Source organism: Sprattus sprattus (assembly GCF_963457725.1).
Source record: "Sprattus sprattus genome assembly, chromosome: 12".
Lineage (NCBI taxonomy): Eukaryota > Metazoa > Chordata > Actinopteri > Clupeiformes > Clupeidae > Sprattus > Sprattus sprattus.
In genome coordinates this window covers 23532990-23552620 of record NC_137910.1, presented here as the reverse complement: position 1 = coordinate 23552620, position 19631 = coordinate 23532990, and the positions used below count along the sequence as shown (strand labels likewise).

At 41.0% G+C, this 19631-nt stretch overlaps 1 protein-coding gene across 1 annotated transcript in view; it reads left to right on the top strand.

Annotated features, from left to right (window-relative positions):
- The window catches only part of eys (eyes shut homolog), a gene marked incomplete at both ends in the record, with an annotated part of 187861 nt that overhangs the window by 105919 nt on the left and 62311 nt on the right, over nucleotides 1-19631 (top strand). Inside the window, 5 exons of the mRNA XM_080848748.1 lie at nucleotides 411-601; nucleotides 1642-1733; nucleotides 7557-7707; nucleotides 9001-9113; nucleotides 12639-12901. Coding sequence (XP_080704874.1) covers nucleotides 411-601; nucleotides 1642-1733; nucleotides 7557-7707; nucleotides 9001-9113; nucleotides 12639-12901 — 810 coding nt within the window. The remainder of the gene's footprint in view (nucleotides 1-410; nucleotides 602-1641; nucleotides 1734-7556; nucleotides 7708-9000; nucleotides 9114-12638; nucleotides 12902-19631) is intronic.

The following is a 19631-nucleotide window of genomic DNA, read 5'->3' as shown; positions in this document are numbered from 1 at the left end:
TCATTCAGTGTTTTATGGAATGTAAGACGCAGCAGGTGAAAGGCATGGATGTGGTGGTAACTCAATAATTATCATTTCACAATCTGGAACAAGAAAAAAAAAGCACACCAATTTATAATAATGAGTTGTTATTGCTTTTTTATGAACTCACCAAGATAACATTTAGATTAGATTAATTGGATTATTATTCAGACAGATTTTATATCCTAGCACAGCATATGGAGTACAGGTGGTGTTCTTACTGCATGCTGTCATGGCAAAAAAAAAAACGTCAAACTTTAAAAAGCTGCTTAATGATTTACCACGTTGTAGTCATTTAATGATATTGGCAACTTGCCCGCCATATTTCCTTTTATGTAAGAAAAGATTTGTGAGGGAATTGAGTTATTTTTATATTGTTACCTCCACAGATGTCAGCTACGTGAGGTATTCAGGTGATTCCTACCTAGAGTTCCAGGGAGTTGACCTGGGAACGGCGAGCACAATCACCATGAGATTTCAGACCCTGGAAGTCAATGGCACTCTTCTATATTCAGACCAAGGACGTGATGTCAGTGCCTTCTTCTTCATTAAGCTCTTCATCCATGAAGGCATACTTCAGGTAATGCCATGTGTGTCTAATGCACAGTGCCATTAAGTTTTGTTATTGGGATAGGGGCTCCAAGGTGAACTGTATACATTGTATATATTGAGTGAACGTGTATGGCATGGACAGGGGATGCGGTTGGCTCATGCATGATTTCATGGCAGAGCCCAGTAATGAAAATGAATATCTGTGTTGCAATGAGCACACTCAGTGCTGCAATGAAAGTGAACTTGTAAACAGATATGTTGAGTTGGTGAGTATAGACCACTGTAACCTTTAAGCCTTCAAAGAACTCTTCTGGTCTTGCTAGATAGGACTGGACCGCGACTCAATATTAAGATGGCCATTTGCTTGAATGTTTGTTGCCTTCAAATACGTTGCTTTTTATGTTTGTGTTTGTGCTTTCACTCTTTGGTGTTTTTGAGCCTTTGATCCATTTAAATGTAAGCCTATAGATAAAATCTATAGATTTACAACTTCCAATAGGAATCCTACATTTGTTTCCATTTGCATGTTCATCACATCAACACACAATTATTTGTGGGATTTCATACCTCTTACTGCTATACAGTTCAAAGCAAACAAGGGATTGCATAGAAGTACTGGCTGCAGGCTTTAGCGGAGGGGAAAAGAGCTCTTTAAGCGGCTGATAATGTAATCACTTCAGAGGACCACACTTCTAGGCACTGAATATATTTGATTTATGTGAGCAAATCGGCTACAACTGTGATTCCATAGCTAATGGGAAAAACCATAATAATCTGTGTCAAAAAAACACCTCTGCCACATTCACTCCAGTGTTCATCATTGGACTGTGACATTGTAAGACTTGTGAATGTATTTTCCTTAGTCTTGGTCACAGTGTCAATGCTGTCAATGCCTGTGTGTGTGTGTGTGTGTGTATGTGTGTTCGTATGTATGTACTGTATGTAATATTTATCAGGCTTTTTTGCTTCCAATTTCTGTTAGATGTCAGTGTTGTTATGCAGGGGTCTTCTATGTTTCTCTTCCAAACAAAATCCCATTTGTTTGTCTGTATTCTAATTCCACTCTAGTATGACTTCTCATGTAACCAAGAGGAGGGCATTCGCCAGATCAATACCAGCATACATGTTGCTGATGGGGCCGAGTATCTGGTTCATGTCAGGTAAGGTTATTTTCTCATTTTCATTCTGCAGAATGACAAACATCAGAACAGGCACTGTGCTTATTAGCTTTCCCTGAACTCCGTGGCCTTTCAGAAAGCATCGCTGGTGTAACAGCGTAATGAAAAATTAGCGGATGTGTAGCTGGTGAGGCACGGGGTCCCTGCTACAGTACGGCCAGGCGGTAATGGGCACAATAACATCACTTCTGGTTTGTCCATTTATTCATCAGGAAGGCTGCTGCATACTGCAATTTGTATAACAACCCATTGGGTTATAATGAATCTTGGTCACAAAACTTTGGTTGGGTGGCTGCCTCATTTTCAGCCTAACTGTGGTGCCAGGGCTGACTCTGATGGAGAAATTATGTCAGAGGAGGTGAAATAGGATGCAGTTTGTTTGCCTGTTGTTGTCTGTCTTATTCAGTGCATGAATATATTATGCAGGGGGTGCTTCAAAATGGCCATGTTGATCACAGCTTTCAAGTGCCGTATGAAAGCTGGCAGCTTTAAAAAAAACTGCACACATTCCGGCTACCTCTGCTTGAGTCCCAGCCAATTATTCATCCTAAGTGTATTAATCTGTCATATCTGTTTTTCAATGGAATTAAAGAGCGGCATCGCTGAAAATGCAACAGCTGCACAAATCAATCAGCCTTGCTGGTGCGAGCTCTGTAAAGATCTGGCAGTATCGAGCTGTCATATCTAGAGTGCAGGGTGGGGGGGGGGGGACGGCTGCGGGATGGCTTTAACCTCCACCAAAGCAAATTCTTCATAATCGTGCGATGGCCCCCTGACATTCCATCTCTGTCTTGCTCGACCCAGATGCAGCTTCAGCACTGCCATCCTCCGCCTCTGCGGCGGCCATCGCCCATGCCCACTTTATTATGGGATTTTTAGCACATCTCTCCAGTCAGAGGCAATTTTCTATATGTTTAATAGAAAATCCACCAGGGGCTGCCCGCTCAAGGACTCCCGATGCCCGGTGCCCTCTGGCAAATGTCCAGGGCCGCTCTGGCAGAGCGCTCCTAAATTAACCACTTCTCTGTGCTGTGCTATGCAGGGAGAGAGAGACAGACAGAGAAAGAGAGAGAGAGAGAGAGAGAGAGAGAGGGGGGAACGAGGGATAGAGAGAGAGAGACAGAGAATGAAAGAGAGAGGGAGAGAGATGGAGAGATTGACAGAAAGAGGGAGGGAGGGAGGGATAGGTAGAGAGATAGAGAGAGACCTAGAGAGAGGGAGAGACAGACAGACAGTGAGAGATGGAGAATGAAAGAGTGGCCTATGGGGGCTCGAGGTCTCTCGTCCGTGTGTGTCAAGGCAGCAAACGCCGTGGCCCAATGAATCACAGGCTTAACAAATCAGGTCTGATTGCTTCCTGGACATACTCTCGCATCGTGTACACCAGGGAGCTCCGAGGTGGTGATGGTGGAGGAGTGGGCTGGGCATCTGTGGGCAGACTGCCCTCCAGCTGCAGATAGTTAGCCCAGAATCCGCACTTAGGTAATTATCTTTTCTCCCCTGTTGTTACGAAGGGCAGAATTAGCTTTGGAAGTCTCCCAAGGCGTAAAAAACAGCTTTGGAACACCGCGTCCAAGACACACACACACACACACACACAAGGTGTCTCGAAAGAGAATGAAAAGGAGGTGTTGGACCTAGAAAAGTATGGCTCCACACATCGGCATTCATTTGTTTTGTTGACTTTTTATAATAAGAAATTAAATCTACTCATTCTCATTCAAGCTTAACCTGGCTGTTTAGAATTGAGTGTTTGCACATATAAATCTTTCACTGAAAAACATATGAGAGATATTATCTATTTACGCAGAGTCAAACGAAAGGGAAATGATACATGAACTGAAAAGTGTACAGAAAAAAAACAGAATAACTTTTATATTTCTTTCTTGTTTGTTTGTTTGTGTATTTATCTACAATCTGTTTTCATGCTCTGTTTACATTTCAAAATAAATCAAGGCTTTTGTTGAGGTTAAGTTTCAGTAATTTTAATGAACTTCTAAAGGGCTTAAAGTGAGACGGTGTCAGATAAGAGTCAGACTTGCAAGACCAGGCATGACTTCACTACTTGACAAGGGTTCACAGTCTGGTAGAAAATGCCAAGAGGGTTATGTCTACACATTTGTTAAAACACCTGAGTAGTGTGAACACAGTCAACTGTGCAGCAGAGCACAATGATATTAACACTCAGAATTTGGCATGTGCCCACATCCCATAATATCCCACACATCCATGTGATAATGTTCCCTTGTATAGCCATGGCTTTACCATGGCAATAGAAATATTTCAACACATTCCTCCCTAGAGTCTTAGGGATATGATGAAAAGTAATATTATTTAGTGGATTCTAATAAAAACCTGTTGGAGTCTCTGGAGCTCAGCCGAGAAGTTAAAACAATTAACTGTGAAAACTAAATATACAGTTATGATATGGTATGAGAGGCTTGCATGATGAAATGCCTGATAAAGAATATGCTTTCCATTTCTATTTACGCATTTGGCAGATGCTTTTATCCAAAGTAACTTATAAGTAAGGGACAACATTTAAGCCTCAGTACACTAGGGTACCTTGGAGTAAGCAGGAAGTACTTTAGTACTAAATCTATTCAAGTACTACATAGAGATTCTGGAAGATAGAAATGGAGCTTATTCGATCATCGGGAAACTACAAACGAGAACAGTCTGGACTAAAATTATTTAGTATTTTGTGTAGATGACGTTCCTTAGAGGAACACAGTGGCCAAGAAGGAGCATAAGCCTTTATGATTGAGTTTAAGTAGATGAATGCAAACCAAGATGTCACTCTGTAGGCAAGCATTAGTGACTAGAATTTGGTGGCCATGGGTAGCCAGCGGAGATCAATGAGCAGCAGAGTGATATGGACCCTTTTAGGGTAATCGAGAACCAAACACACTGATATACTCACTAGACCCACTTGAAGGGCACTTCAGTAGTTGAGTCAGAGATAACCATGGCCTGTATCAAGAGTTGGGTGGCATATTGAGACAGTTATGGCCTGATTTAGCTTACGTTGTATAGTGCAAAGTGGCATGACCAGGAGACAGACACAACATGGTCAGAGAAGTATAGGTGGTCATTAATCATGACACCTAGGTTTCTCGCAAGGTTTCTTGGTGATTTTTTTGATTGATAAATTGATTGGCCAGGTTGACAATTATTGTTTTTTCGGTTCAGTCCTAGAGTGCCATGGAGACTTCTGAGAGTCAAGTCGAGACTGCAGGGTGATCTGGCAGGGATGACGGGTTTAGGGGATTGTCTACGTAGCAGTGATGAGAAGCCATGTGAACGGATAATGGGACCCAGGGAGGTGGTGTATATTGCAAAAAGGGGCCGAGCACTGAGCCTTGGGGTACACCTGTGGAGAGGGAATGTAATATGGACATTTGTCTTTGCCGTGCCTCTTTGAATAAACGCCCAGTGAGGTAGAAATCAAACCAAGAATGTGCTTTGCCAGAGATGTCCATATCAGAAAGTACAGATAGCAGAATGCATGTCAAAGGCCTTTATTGTCATACACATACAACGATATTCACTGTGCAGTACGAAGCTACATAGAAGGAATTAAATATATAATATAAATATCAGTGTGGTATGTAAACAATTGTAAAGAAAACATTAGCAGCGATTTATAAATGTGCTATTTAAGTTAAGACATGTCAATACAGTGCAAGTAGGGTAGCAGCTTCACATGATTAAATTGACAAATATGCTCATTCAAAATATAATCTTATAGTGAATTGGCGAATTGGTTCAGGAGATATATTCGACTGAGATAGGAATGGTTCCTCAGTCTGGCAGTGTGCACCTATAAGGCTGTCCAGAAGACAGAAAGTTGAAAAGGTGGTGGCAGGATTGCGTAGGGTCATTGCAAAAGCCGATGGCTCTACTGAGACAATCATTTGTAATGAGAGCAGGCGATAGTTCTCATCTTAAGCAGTGTTGAGTAAAGGCTTTTTGAGGGCTGTTACATGAGTCGGTTTGAATGTGGTTGAAAGCATTCCCAAAGCCAGTGAAGCATTTGTCACATGTGTGATAGCTGGCACAATGGTGGGAGAAACGGCTTGGATGACGTTGGCAGGAATGGAGTCCAGTTTGTAGTAAGACGGCAGCACATCAGCAATTTTAATACTTAGATACTTAGAGGAGTGAAATAAGAAAGGGATGTGCCTTAGACCAGACAAGGTAGAGAAAGGCATGTAGTAGGACTGCTACATGTAGTAGGACTGCTACATATTTGGCTTGCAGGTACCCTGCCCTCAGTGAGAGCACTGACCCGGGGGAGTGATGCACCCTTAACCAGTGGACACTGGTTGTCTCTGCGTGGTTCCGAGAATTGGCTACTGATTTGGCGCTACCTTTTCAATAAAAAAGGATTGAGTAATGTTTTGAAGGTTAAAAATAATTTCCGTGTGTCTGTGGTACTGCTGATCTAATCATTTGTATTAAGCAGTTTTGGCAGCAATGATGGTGGACAAGAAGTAAGAAAGGAGCGACTGATACTCCGTGAGATCAGCAAGATTGCTGGATTTACGCCATTTTCTCTCAGCAGATCTGAGATTGTAAACAACTTTCGGGTGGCAATGGTCAGCCATGGGCTATAGTGAGTGGGCTTGGTGGATAGAGGACACAGGCTATCCAGACCTGAGCACAGCGCAGAGCAGAGAGACTGTGGCATCACTGACCTCTAGTGATGAAAATGTACTAAGGTAGAGCAAAAGTGACCACAGAGTGGGTGGGAGACAGATTGGGGAGGAACGAGACCAGAGGGCAGAGGGCTAGTGGTACAGAGGAAGGGGTTAGGTATACAGTGAAACAAATGAAGTAATGGTGAGAGGTGTCAAATGCGAATGAAGTTCTTTGTGTGTTGGAGGGATGCAAATCCGTTATAGGTCAAATCAGTATGTCAGGGACAGGAAATCCACAGATGGTTAAAGTGGATGTTTGTATCACCCAGGATGAGTAGCAAACAGCCATGTTCAGGAATGGAAGACATTTTGAAATACATACGATATGAGCAGTGTCCTTTGCCTTGGCACATACCCAAGATAAAAAATACACTGATAAGAACCACCAAAATATGTAGTTTACGGTGAGGTCTGTAAGTGGATAGAGCTTGATATTTAATGTGGAGCCTGACTCACTCCTCTGGTTCCCTGGCTGTACAGCTGCTTGACTGTTGAGCTGTTGTCAGACTGAAAAGCCTAATGGAAGGTAATGAATAAGATACAGTCGCAAATGCAGTTGACTGCAAGAATTATGAGGAGTTGACTAATACACTGAAGGGGGAGAGGGGAAATCATTATTGTCAAAGGGCAGGCAATGATATGTTAGCTTGAATGAATGAGTAATGAATTCCTTGGATGTCTTAGCTTCTTGCTAAATGCAGGATCTCCTGTATCCATGGTAACACAGTGTTCATTAAGGGTCATCTAGTACAACCTGCTTTTGGTTTACATTTTTAACAGTAGGAATAAGAGCATTAGGAACACTTAGCGTTTTAAGTAATTGGGCACTCCTAAGGCAAAGAAACTAAAACATTTGAATTATCCATTGAGCCTTAAAGACCATGAGCAATATTCATACGAAAACTTTTTTTTACTCTATTGGCCTATACCCAATTAAATAAAACACAGAGGCATGGGTTTATATAGAGTTATTTTAACAAAAAGGGGTTTGTTGTCATCTGCATGGAAAATGGAGCCTTAATGTTTACTTGTTTCCGCCTCTGCATGAGATCTGGATGAGTATCCCAGGAGATTCAGTAGCTTTTCTTGAAACCTTCCACAGACAGTATCTAGCTCCCTGTGAGGCTGAAGTGGCGGTGTCTGGCTATGAGAGAGTTCGAAGCATCCCTAGCAACTACTGGTCTGGCCTTACGATTCAGAGGACAAGCCGTCTGTTTTTAGGGGGTCTACCACTCAGTTACCTGCCTTACAAGGTACGTTTGCAGAACTACTGTATTGGTGAGTATCCTATAATGGAAATAGTTTTTCCACACAAAATGTTTATAAAATGTTTATACAAAATGTTTTTATGAGCCACGTTTTAGTCTTATCCTGGTCAAAGAAATCCATATGTTTTTTAGAATAGTTTTAGTCACTGAAAAATGTCTTTTAGTCTTTTTATATTGAACATTTCAGTCTATCTAGCCTAACCGATATTTTCTCTGTCATTTTAGTCAAACTTAAAAACTCTACACAAACAAAACTAGGTGGTGCTATACTCACAAAGAGTGATGCCAAATCAAATCAGATTCATTTCTATGGCAATGTGGAGGACAAATAAACACAGCATTATCATATCACCAATGCATGTCAAAAACCCAAGCCTTGTTTTTGTCATTCTATAAAGTTAACTTGCTTCCTGTAAAATAGTTGATGGGTTAATTAAACTAACACTACATTAGAATGATAGCCCACCACCAGCAAAACAACGGATTTTCAACAGTCAGTAGTAGTCAGTTGGGTGTACTGGTACTGATAACTGGACTACACAGATGCTATGAGGCCAACAAAAATGGAAAAGTGGAGCACCCAACACAACATCCCAAGCAGTCACAGAAGCTCATCACCAAGCAACCAATGTTCTCACAGTGAGGAAGGCTGCTTGTTAAATATGATTGGAAGGCCTATTATGGACACCATGCACACTCTCCCTGTGAGGAATACAATTTGTCAGCAATTTAGGTGTGTAAAAATTGAATAGTCTATAGCCAACCATTAGGACTGACCCGGCACTGAACCGTTTTGAAATATGGTTGATAAAATCTTGATAGCTAATTAAATAGGCCATTAAAGATGATAAGGATTAATATTAGTCATGATAAAAGTGCTCTTTGCCAAACCAGGATGAGGTTGCGATCATGTCCATTGAAAATGAACTCTGCAGACCACTGACCTAGGAGATGTACATCACTGGCCTTCCTGAACCATTTCGAACACGGCGCTCTATCACTCACACTGCACAGCGGTCTATTAGAGTTGTTATTATTATTCTATGCTATTGGGAGTCAAAATCCAGAAGATTTAGTGAGATCCGTGAGATTCAGTGTCACCTAGGTGAGACATGTGAAATGTTTAAAATTCATGATTGGATGAAAAGGATAAAGCGTCTTCCTTCTTTCTGGAAGAACTGACGGATAAAACGAATTTCTTATTTCTTTTTTTGTTTAAGGGCTGATTATATCACATGAAAATGGTACATCACATTGACTTGACTTCCTTCCTCAAAGGGTGCTGAGCCTTTCTACAACTATTCTGGCTGCATGGAGGTGATAGAAATTAACAAGCTCAGAGGGTTTTTCATATCCGCTGCCATATCTGGAAGTAATGTCAAGAACTGCAGGTAATTCAGCTTTACTTCTCTGATGGTTCTCTGTCACAGTTGATGTGGGTGTAAATGTATTCTGAGTCTCCAGGGCTTACGCCTTTCTTGTGTCCTCACATAATAACATCAAATAGAGACAATAAAAGCTCTGGTCATCGTTCCATAGAAATGTTGTGGGGACATGCAATGTAATGTTATATTATCTGCAATGTGCCATGCCGATTTTGACAGACAGACAGATAGACAGATTGCTTTATTGATCCCCATGGGGAAATGCAGTGTTGCAGGACCAATTTACATAAATCAACATTGAAGATATATCTCTTACAGTGGGAATTAAATGTAGATTGTGCATTGTGCACTGCCACTCAGGGGATAAGTCTTCTCTCCCAGCACAGAGGGGATTCATTTTATAGCATTATAGAAGTGGGAAGGAATGACTTCCTGTAGCGGTCCTTATTACAGCAGAGCTGAAGGAGCCTTAGAGTGAAAACACTAGGCTGTCTGACCTTTACGTTGGGCTGGGTAGATGAAGGGTTGTCTGTTGTGCAGTTTGTGCAGCATCCTTCTCTTAACAACCAACAACAAACTGTAGGGGATGCAGAGCAGGCCCCAACACAGAGCCTTCTTTCTCAGCTTGTCCAGTTTCTTAGTGCCACTGGCTCTGATGCTGCTGCCCCAAAAGATGGCTGCAAATATAGCAACAACCAACTAGTAGAAGATATGCAACATCTTACTGCAATCAAAAAGACCTTTTACTTTTATCATGATTAATCCAATAAGCCTATTGGAATCAGGTTCTGATACAATGTTGATCTTTATTTTCCTCCATGCATTGCTTTTGCTGCTTGCTTTTATTGATTTTATGTAAAGCACTTTGAACTGCAACTCTTGTTGTGCGAAATGTGCTTTATAAATAAAGTCCTACTCACTTACTAAGCTTCCTCAAGAAGTAGAGTCTGCTCTGTCCCTTCCTGTGGGCAGTCTCAGTGTGACATTTCCAGTGTGTTATGAAGGTAACAACCCAGGTATCTGTAGCCCTCCACCACCTCCACCTCTTCTCGATAGAAATGATGTTCAACTTAGTCCTGCTCCTCCTAAACCCCACAACCATCTCCTTCATCTTGGCCACATTTAAGAGGAGGTGGTTGTTCCCACACCATGCCACAAAGCTAAATTGCTTATATTTTAACACAATAAAATCACATTCAGTGAAGAAACAGGTTAGACTTGAAAAATATGATATACTATACTTAAAGCAGCAATAAAGAGTTTTGTTCCATAACTAGCTAGCTAACTATCTAAAACACATGCAAAAACTTTGCAAACACCACCAACAGCCCACTAACTGGTGTCTTTTGGCAGTATAGCTGGCAATTTCATGCTGTGATAGCTTTTGCAGAGTATTCCAGCCCTGTATGCAGAACCTAGGGCATATCCTGGATGGCTAGTATGAAAGACACAGGTGTTTATCTGTCCTTCACATGACCATAAGCTATCAAAATTAATTTGATGATGGTACCAAAACTAGTTGCCTATAAAATCATACCTCAAAAAGTGTCAAATTGTTGCATAGTGTTACTTTAAGTAAAAGAAACTAAGTTGTGGCACGCATTTCTCTGTTAAGAGGGTAAAAAAGTATTGTTTAAATTTGACAGCATGCTTGCATCAGAACCACTTCCGTTATCTAGTCTGGTTGACTAATTCAAGTTTACATGTTTTGCTCGGATATATTCTTGGCCATATCCCTGTTCTTTGCTTACTGACAGATTTAGATTCAAGCCCATGCTCAACACCACAGGTATTCTACATTGACATGAATAGACTAATTAAAAATGTATATATTTCCATTGGCAAGTGGGACATTCAATTGCTGGTACACCCATCATTTTATTTAAATATGCTTAAAAAGCAGAAATATGTTAAATGAGTAATTTGAATGAGTAATTTCAACACGTTCAGGTTTCTTATAGGCCTTTCCCACATACACCACATTTATAATTGCTTAGCTTCATTTCACTGCAACAAACATGGACTGCAACATCTTTATTAGGCCTCAAACTGCCCAAATCTGATCCTGTTTATGTATGACAGAGCAGCCCTGGAGAGTGGCCCTGATGAATGAAGAACATGGGGGCTGTTTTTTGTCCACCGCCTCTTCACAGATGACTGGGCTGAAGTGGAATGCAAATGTAATTTGGGACGTTTCAGTGCATCTGATGTCAGTTAGGCCCCTGTTCATTTAGATTTTGAACTGATGAGCTGATGGTGGCTGTCACGAGGGCTGCTCGGTCAGAGGCTTTGGCATTAGAATTCTGGGATTGATTTGATGTGTGCAGATCAAATTTTGTACTTGGTTAGAATGTTGTTGGTCTATGATTGAGTCAGGTTCAAAATTATGATTACAAAATTATTCCATTAAAGAAGCCCACATCTATCTCTACCCCACAACTTGTGCACAGCACTCAATAAGCCAGCAACGTCAGAGTGATGATGCCATGGCATTTGTCAGTGGCCTCAGACATTTGTTACTGCTACATTTTCCTTGTGCTTCTGTTACAATCAAGTCTGTTCCATTCTAAGTGAATTAATTCATGCAAAATAAAATTAATAACCTGTTTGTTAGAAGAGCACATACTAACCTTTAACAAACAAAATGCTAATCTCATTAAATTAAATATTTCCTATGAGTTGTGATTATCCACCTTCAAGGTAAGATTAAAGAAACATTATGGAGTTCTGGCCTGAAACTAGCAAGCTACTTACCTCAAAAGCATGCAAAAACCTTGCAAGCACCACCGATAGCCCAGCTGGCACTGATAAAAGCTTGCTGACATGCTGACTGGTGCATTTTGGCAGGATAATTGGCAATGTCGTGCTGTGAAGGCTTTTCTTACATTTTTGGGGGGTGTTCCAATCCGAACAACAGAACTACATAGCGCATAGCCTGGACGGCTAGTGGGAAAGACAGGTGCGTTTATTTGTCCTTTCCATGAAAAAATATCTGGGCTTTACATACAAATATAATTTGAAGATTATACCAAATGTAGTTGCACATAACAACATACCCCACAAAGTTTCCATTTGAGAAATATATTTTTTCAGTTAATGATTGTCTAAAACCCAACTCTTTCAGCCTTTGCTGTGTGAATATTGCATCTATCTGTGTTATTTTTATGTCGATTATGTTGAACCCTTTTACGCTTACACCTTGTCCTAACTAACAGCAACATGAGCAAGGCACAACAACAAAAATATATCCCTCCCATTAACAAGGCTGTCCTAACTGGCAGTACGCGTCAAAGTGCGATGCTTTGCGACAATCAAACCACACAAGCTTTGATGAACAACCTGTTGAGACACTGCCTCTTTCGCAGATGAATTGTCCAAGGTTTTAGGACATGCCATTGGAACTTATCAAACGGTTGCAATGTGGATTGCATCAATAAGTCTTAATGCCACTTGCAGTTAGGGCACGGTATTACAGTCTGCATTCAACTAAGAGAATGGGAAAAGACTGTTTTCTGTCTGTTTTTCTCATAGACGTGGATGGAATAATGACACCCCGACAGCATCTACAGCGTCCCCTATGGAAGTAACCACGACGACTGTAAGCAGTGCTCCAAACCGAACTGTCTGGTCTCCACCTCCACCTCCACCTCCACCTCCGGTCCACCCCCTAGCGGCCTGCTTTGAGGGCCTGTGTCACAATGGTGGGACGTGCCACCAGCTCTACCAGCCAACTGGGGCCTTGTCCTTCCACTGTGACTGCCCTCTGCATTTCTCGGGACGATTCTGTGAAAAAGGTATGGCCAGAACGCAGTTTTAGGCCACAATGAAGTGTAAAGTGTGTGTACACATTGTGGTACACAAGTCATCTGAAGGAGTCATAGGGCAGTCGCATTTATCAGCTGCCCAGTTGATATGGAGGAAGGGTTTTTTGGGCTTGTTCACAGTTCTGGTAAGGCAGCAATCTACACTGCCTTCAAACAACTCAACTTGGAATCAGATGAAGCGACTTTTGAACTACCTTTTATGTAACTGCTTAAACCTAATGCTAAATGTTGAAACATGAATTTGGTCGAAGAACAGGGTTGTGCTGTTGGGCAAGAGGCGCCAAATTCAGATGTGTCAAGGGTAATAAAATAGGGAGGGGGGGGTATAATAGTTATGAGCTAAATTAAGAAGTTGCCCTCATGTGTCTCTTGTCACATTCATAATCCACCTTCGTCCACCTCTGCCACTCATTGCAAATGAGCAAGATTGTCCTTGCCACTCATATTCACAGGATGAATTCCTCCTGCCGCAACGCCATGCCCATACTGATGAAGTCAAGGGCCGTTGAGTCTCGGCTCTGGGAGTTTCTTCAGTTTGACAAATTAAAAGTAGGAAGTGGCTCCTCAGTTAACACTGATGTAACATTGAGAATATTGGTTTTGCACAACACTTAAGCTGTTTATCAGAGCCTACGGTGACTGTGTGCTGGGGCGGAGAGCATAGTAGTGAAATAAATCGAGCAGAGCATGAGTGAAGTTTTGCACAGAGGGTTTTGCACATCAGTTATTTCTGTGTTGCTCTCTGATAGTGTTTTGATTGCGCAACCTCACATCTCCACCAACACACAAGCACACAGAGACCCCCCCCCCCCACACACACACACACACCCACTGACTCAGCACATTTCTTTCGGTGTCAATAAACCAATGCTAAGGCACTAAGCTAATTTGCTGAGCCACAAGTTCATTTATCTCTGTCGATGGAGGACTCAGATATTTCACCTTCTGAATGTCTAGATTCAATTAGTTAAAGTTCAGTAATCCTACCACAGCTCCTTGTCTATGTGCATTTTGTATTGTTTTGGTGAGTTAGTTAATGTGTAATGTCTAGTATGCACATATGTTTATATCTATCCATCTCTCTCTCTTTCTCTCTCTCTCTCTCTCTCTTTCTCTTCCTTTGTGTGTGTGTGCGTGTGTGTGTATGTGTGCGTGCATGTGTGTGTCTGTGCGTGTGTGTGTGTGCGTGTGTGTGTGTGTGTGCGTGTTTGTGTGTGTGCGTGTGAGTGTGCGTGTGCGTGTGTGTGTGTGTGTGTGTGTGTGTGTGTAATGCTATGTTGCTCAATCAATCATACCGAGTATTGGTATATTATTAAAACATTTCTCACTTTCTGTGCTGATATCAAGTAATACATTTTCGGGTGTAATTACATCAGAACATACATTTGTGCATAATGCTCCAGGGACACTGTTCTTTAGTGTAAAACAATCCCATCATTCACTCTGCCGTGCGACGCTATTCCTGCATACTAACACTTCTTAACAGATCTTATAATGGAACTGTTTGATTTTTTGTCAAGCAAACTAAAGTGCAACAAGTCACGGCCAATATCTCTTTTAATTACACAGCTCCAGGATTGCATGTCTTTCTTTCTATCTATCTCTCTCTCCCGTCCTTCCTCTCTCTCTCTCTCTCTCTCTCTCTGTTTGTGTGTGTTTGTGGGTGTGTGTGTGTGTGTGTGTGTGTCTGTGTGTGTGTCTGTGTCTGTGTGTGTCTGTGTGTGTGGGTGTGTGTCAGAGAGAGAGAGATAGAGATAGAGTGTTTGGAGTTCTGAAATTCAAAGACCAACTCCAAAGGAATGCATTTTGCAAAGAGAAACTTTAATGTCAGTGTTGCTTCTGAGACAAGACTGCAAAGAAAAACATGACTGACTTTGCTCCTGCTGTTATCACTTTCTTTCTCCTCCTCTCTCTCTCCCTCTCCTCTATCTCTCCAAGCTAAATTTGGCTCTGTGCCCTTAGGAAAACAAAATCTCAAATTGCTCTAAAATAACTCACACTGAAGGCACAGAACAAATGGACCATACATGTTCAGTTAAGGGCAGCTGAAGACACTTTATATCTTTAGAGAAAGATTTCTTTGATTTACTTTGCATTTCTGGTGGAATGTCATATTGCATTTTGGTTATGTGCAGATGGATATAGCCCACTGTAGAGATCTGGACTTCACACTGAGTTATGTGTGGCACAGCTGCATTGACTTTCACAATGATCGCAAAACATTAACAGTAGTCAGATTTCAATGGCAGGCATTGAAAGTGATAGAGTAACCCAATCTCATGCAATCAGTTTCATTTCTGATGCAATCGCTGCGTTCAGAGGAAAGAAGTACAAGAGTGGTGTTTAACTTTTGTCCACGACTGTATAAAACTTTATTACAAAGCAGTGCCACAGACTATATCATTTTTGGGTAACACTTTATAATAACCCTCCGTAATAAACCATTTATGAAGCATTTGTTCATAGTTTGTTTATCATTTACAAATCGTTACCCCAACATTTACAAACCTTAGTAATGTATTTGTAAATGAGTAGTAATGTATTTATGAACCTGTTTTCTAATGATCTATAAGAGTTTTTTATAAGGACATTAGTTAGCAGTTTATAAATGAGTATTAATGTATTTACAAACATTTTTCAAATGCTTTTCTAATGATCTATAATATCATATATAAGGACATGAGTAAGCTGTTTTGAAATGAGTACAGATGTGTTTATGAACATGTTTCAAATGATTTTCTAACGATCTAAAAGATCATTTATAAGGACATTAGTAAGCTATTTGTAAACGAGTAGTCATGTGTGTATGAACATTTTTCAAACCATTTTCTAATTATTTATAAGATCATCAATAAGGTATATAATAATGGTCTGCTCACATTTTGTAAATAATTTACAAATGATTAAGCAAGCAAGTTTCAATGAGTTAGTAATGCTTCATAATATCCTTTATAAGGTATGCGCTGATGGTCTGCTCACCATTTATGAGTCATCATGAATAACCTTTGTCATGCATAAGCTATCGTCCAATTCATACGTGAAATAATATATGTGAGCACATGTAACACCTTAGTTTATGCTTAATATAGGTTTTTAGAAACCATTTACTTACCATTAGTAACGTGTTTCGCATGGGTTGATATGAAGTGGGCACTGTCTATACTTTATACGCATTTACAAATGGCCAGTAACTGAGGAACATACTATAGAAACCATTTACTAACCATTAGTAAAGTGTTTTGCATGGGTTAATATAAAGTTGCCACTGTCTATACTTTATAAGCATTTACAAAAGGCCCGTTACTGAGGAACATACACTATAGAAACCATTTACTTATCATTAGTAAAGTGTTATGCATGGGTTGATATAAAGTTGAGACTGTCTATACTTTATAAGCATTTACAAATGGCCTGTTACTGAGGGACATACCATTAATCAACACTTCTGCAGCAACAACTCCAAAAATGACCTCAAACGTTAGGTTGTTAAACATATCAATGGCAAAAACACACAACACAGCATCGAGGGAATGGAAATTGAAAAACATTTATTTAAAAAACTACACTAACAATAAATTCACATTTAAACATGCATTCTAATATGCTAAACACAACAGCAACAATGGAACTTTAAATAAGGGGATCAGCTAGTTTTTTTTTTATTTATTGCCAAAAGTTTGCCAGACTCTTTATATGCTTTTAATTTGGTTACAATGCTTTCGTCCCCCTCTATGGCATCCTTACACCTCTGTGTAAAACTAGAGAGCTCCTCCGTGGAGGAAGAGTCGGATGACGCGTCGGAGGAATCAGGCCCTGACTTGGATGAAGCGCTTGAGTCGGTTTTCTGCGACTGACTTTTCTTCGCCTCTGGTGGACTGCCCTTGTCCTTTTTTCTTGCTGCTACAAACAGACAATGACAGAGGATGATTAGTGGAAAATATAGGCATGTGGGTGGCACACTAGTAAGTGTGATGGTCTTTGGAAGATAGTTTTCTGAGTTCAAACTAGAACAGGTCGATGCAAACGTACGTGAGGAAATGACTAGTATGAAACCACTAGTGTCAATCAACAAAAACACGAAGAGAGTAATGCTAGCAGGAAAATACAATTATGCACTTACATCATCAGTAACGCATACAGCAACACAATGTTAACTTTATGTACTTAGCATTAGAGATTATAAGCACACGGTATTAGACCATGAGGGCACGTATGGGCTGGCACGAAAAGGTTTCAAGTGTATTGTCAAATATGGCAAATTGACTTACTCATAGCCAGTTGTTCCCTCAGGAAGTCGCTCTCAAATAGTCATGTCTTTCAGCATCTCCTGCTGCCAGTCCAATTTCTGCCTGGCCATCTCCAGCTCATGGCGCAGTCTAGTTGACGTCAATTGGGCATTAGGAGCGAGTGTGGTCCTAGCTAAATGTTTGGGGGAAAGAATACAACTTTTCAATAAAAATGTTCACACCGCTAATTTCCAATAATCAGGTTAATCATATGCAAATTCAGCGAGAAAGGAAATAGTTTTGTTAGTCTAAGGTTACTAGCTACGAAGTGTAACAGGTGGAACCAACCATAGGAAAAAGTTATATTAAATGAAATGTATTATTTAATTAAAGCTTCAAACAATTATTTCACACTGAAACACTTTCCACCCTGTTCATGACAATATTCTTAACACAGATACCGGTCCTACTCACCGGTGAGTTCTTCTAACTGAAACAAGGCACAATAACCAGAACACAAAATATCATTGCCCCGTACCAACATGCACTAAATCCACTGTGTGTTAATAACACTAGCAACATACATTCATAAATGCAATAAACTTATATACATAAATGCAACAAAAGAACGTTTTGTCCATTAAACACATTACACAATCAAAATTCAATGTTTTTCACGTTCACTATGCTGTTCGTTGCACTGTTCTGTTCAACGTTTAGTTCAAAATGGTTGAGCCACGGTCATCAAAGTGTATGGAAATGTTCCCAAGATGCATATTACCGTCCCGGACACTTTGCAGCTCATTGACGATGTGGAGTCACAACGGGGAGGGTATTACTTACCACAACATCAATCAGTAGCGTGGGAGAGGGAGGGGGAGAGAGAGAGAGAGAGAGAGAGAGAGAGAGTGCAAGCGTGCTCCACGCACATCAGGGGCTGTAGTGGTGGAAACGGCTAGCTGTCCTCGTTCGTTGGCGTGGTGTAGTCTCAGATGTTGGCGACGAGCTAGTTTCTAAATATTAATACACTTTGCTAGCTAGCGAGGACATTCCGCCACACACTACAACGTGCTATACTTCTTAGCAGTAACACCGGGCGATCTTCAGAGCTGGTGATGTAAATTCTTGCTTCCTCCACACGACCACTCTACCGTAGTTCATCTGTAACATCCGTAACACGGACATTAACAGACCTAACAAACTTCGAGCTAAACTTGCAATTAACTGACTTATCCTACCGTCACTCTTTCTCAATCACATGTGAGCTATCCGGGCGCCGCCATCTTCTCTCTTACATTCTCCGTTTGCCCCTTGTCCCGCCCTCTCCGCTCTCTCCATTGGCCCCTGCGATAACTTTGGGATATCAATCTCTGTTCCACACCCAATAGCACCACAGAACTTGACCATAGGTCCAGCCAATCAGTGACTGGAAAGTTGGTGCACTGGCCAATGGAGTGAGCGGAGAGGGCGGGACAAGGGGCAGACGGAGAATGTTCAGAGAGAAGATGGCGGCGCCCGGATAGCTCACATGTGATTGAGAAAGAGTGACGGTAGGATAAGTCAGTTAATTGCAAGTTTAACTCCAAGTTTGTTAGGTCTGTTAGTGTCCGTGTTACGGATGAACTACGGTAGAGTGGTCGTGTGGAGGAAGCAAGAATTCACATCACCAGCTCTGAAGATCGCCCGGTGTTACTGCTAAGAAGTATAGCACGTTGTAGTGTGAGGTGGAATGTCCTCGCTAGCTAGCAAAGTGTATTAATATTTAGAAACTAGCTCGTCGCCAACATCGGAGACTACACCACGCCAACGAACGAGGACAGCTAGCCGTTTCCACCACTACAGCCCCTGATGTGCGTGGAGCACACTTGCTATCTCTCTCTCTCTCTCCCTCCCTCCCTCTCCCACGCTACTGATTGATGTTGTTGAGCTGCAAAGTGTCCGGGACGGTAATATGCATCTTGGGAACATTTCCATAAACTTTGATGACCGTGGCTCAACCATTTTGAACTAAACGTTGAACAGAACAGTGCAACGAACAGCATAGTGAATGTGAAAAACATTGAATTTTGATTGGGTAATGTGTTTAATGGACAAAACGTTCTTTTGTTGCATTTATGTATATAAGTTTATTGCATTTATGAATGTATGTTGCTAGTGTTATTAACACACAGTGGATTTAGTGCATGTTGGTACGGGGCAATGATATTTTGTGTTCTGGTTATTGTGCCTTTTGTTTCAGTTAGAAGAACTCACCGGTGAGTAGGACAGGTATCTGTGTTAAGAATATTGTCATGAACAGGGTGGAAAGTGTTTCAGTGTGAAATAATTGTTTGAAGCTTTAATTAAATAATACATTTCATTTAATATAACTCTTTCCTATGGTTGGTTCCACCTGTTACACTTCGTAGCTAGTAACCTTAGACTAACAAAACTATTTCCCTTCTCGCTGAATTTGCATATGATTAACCTGATTA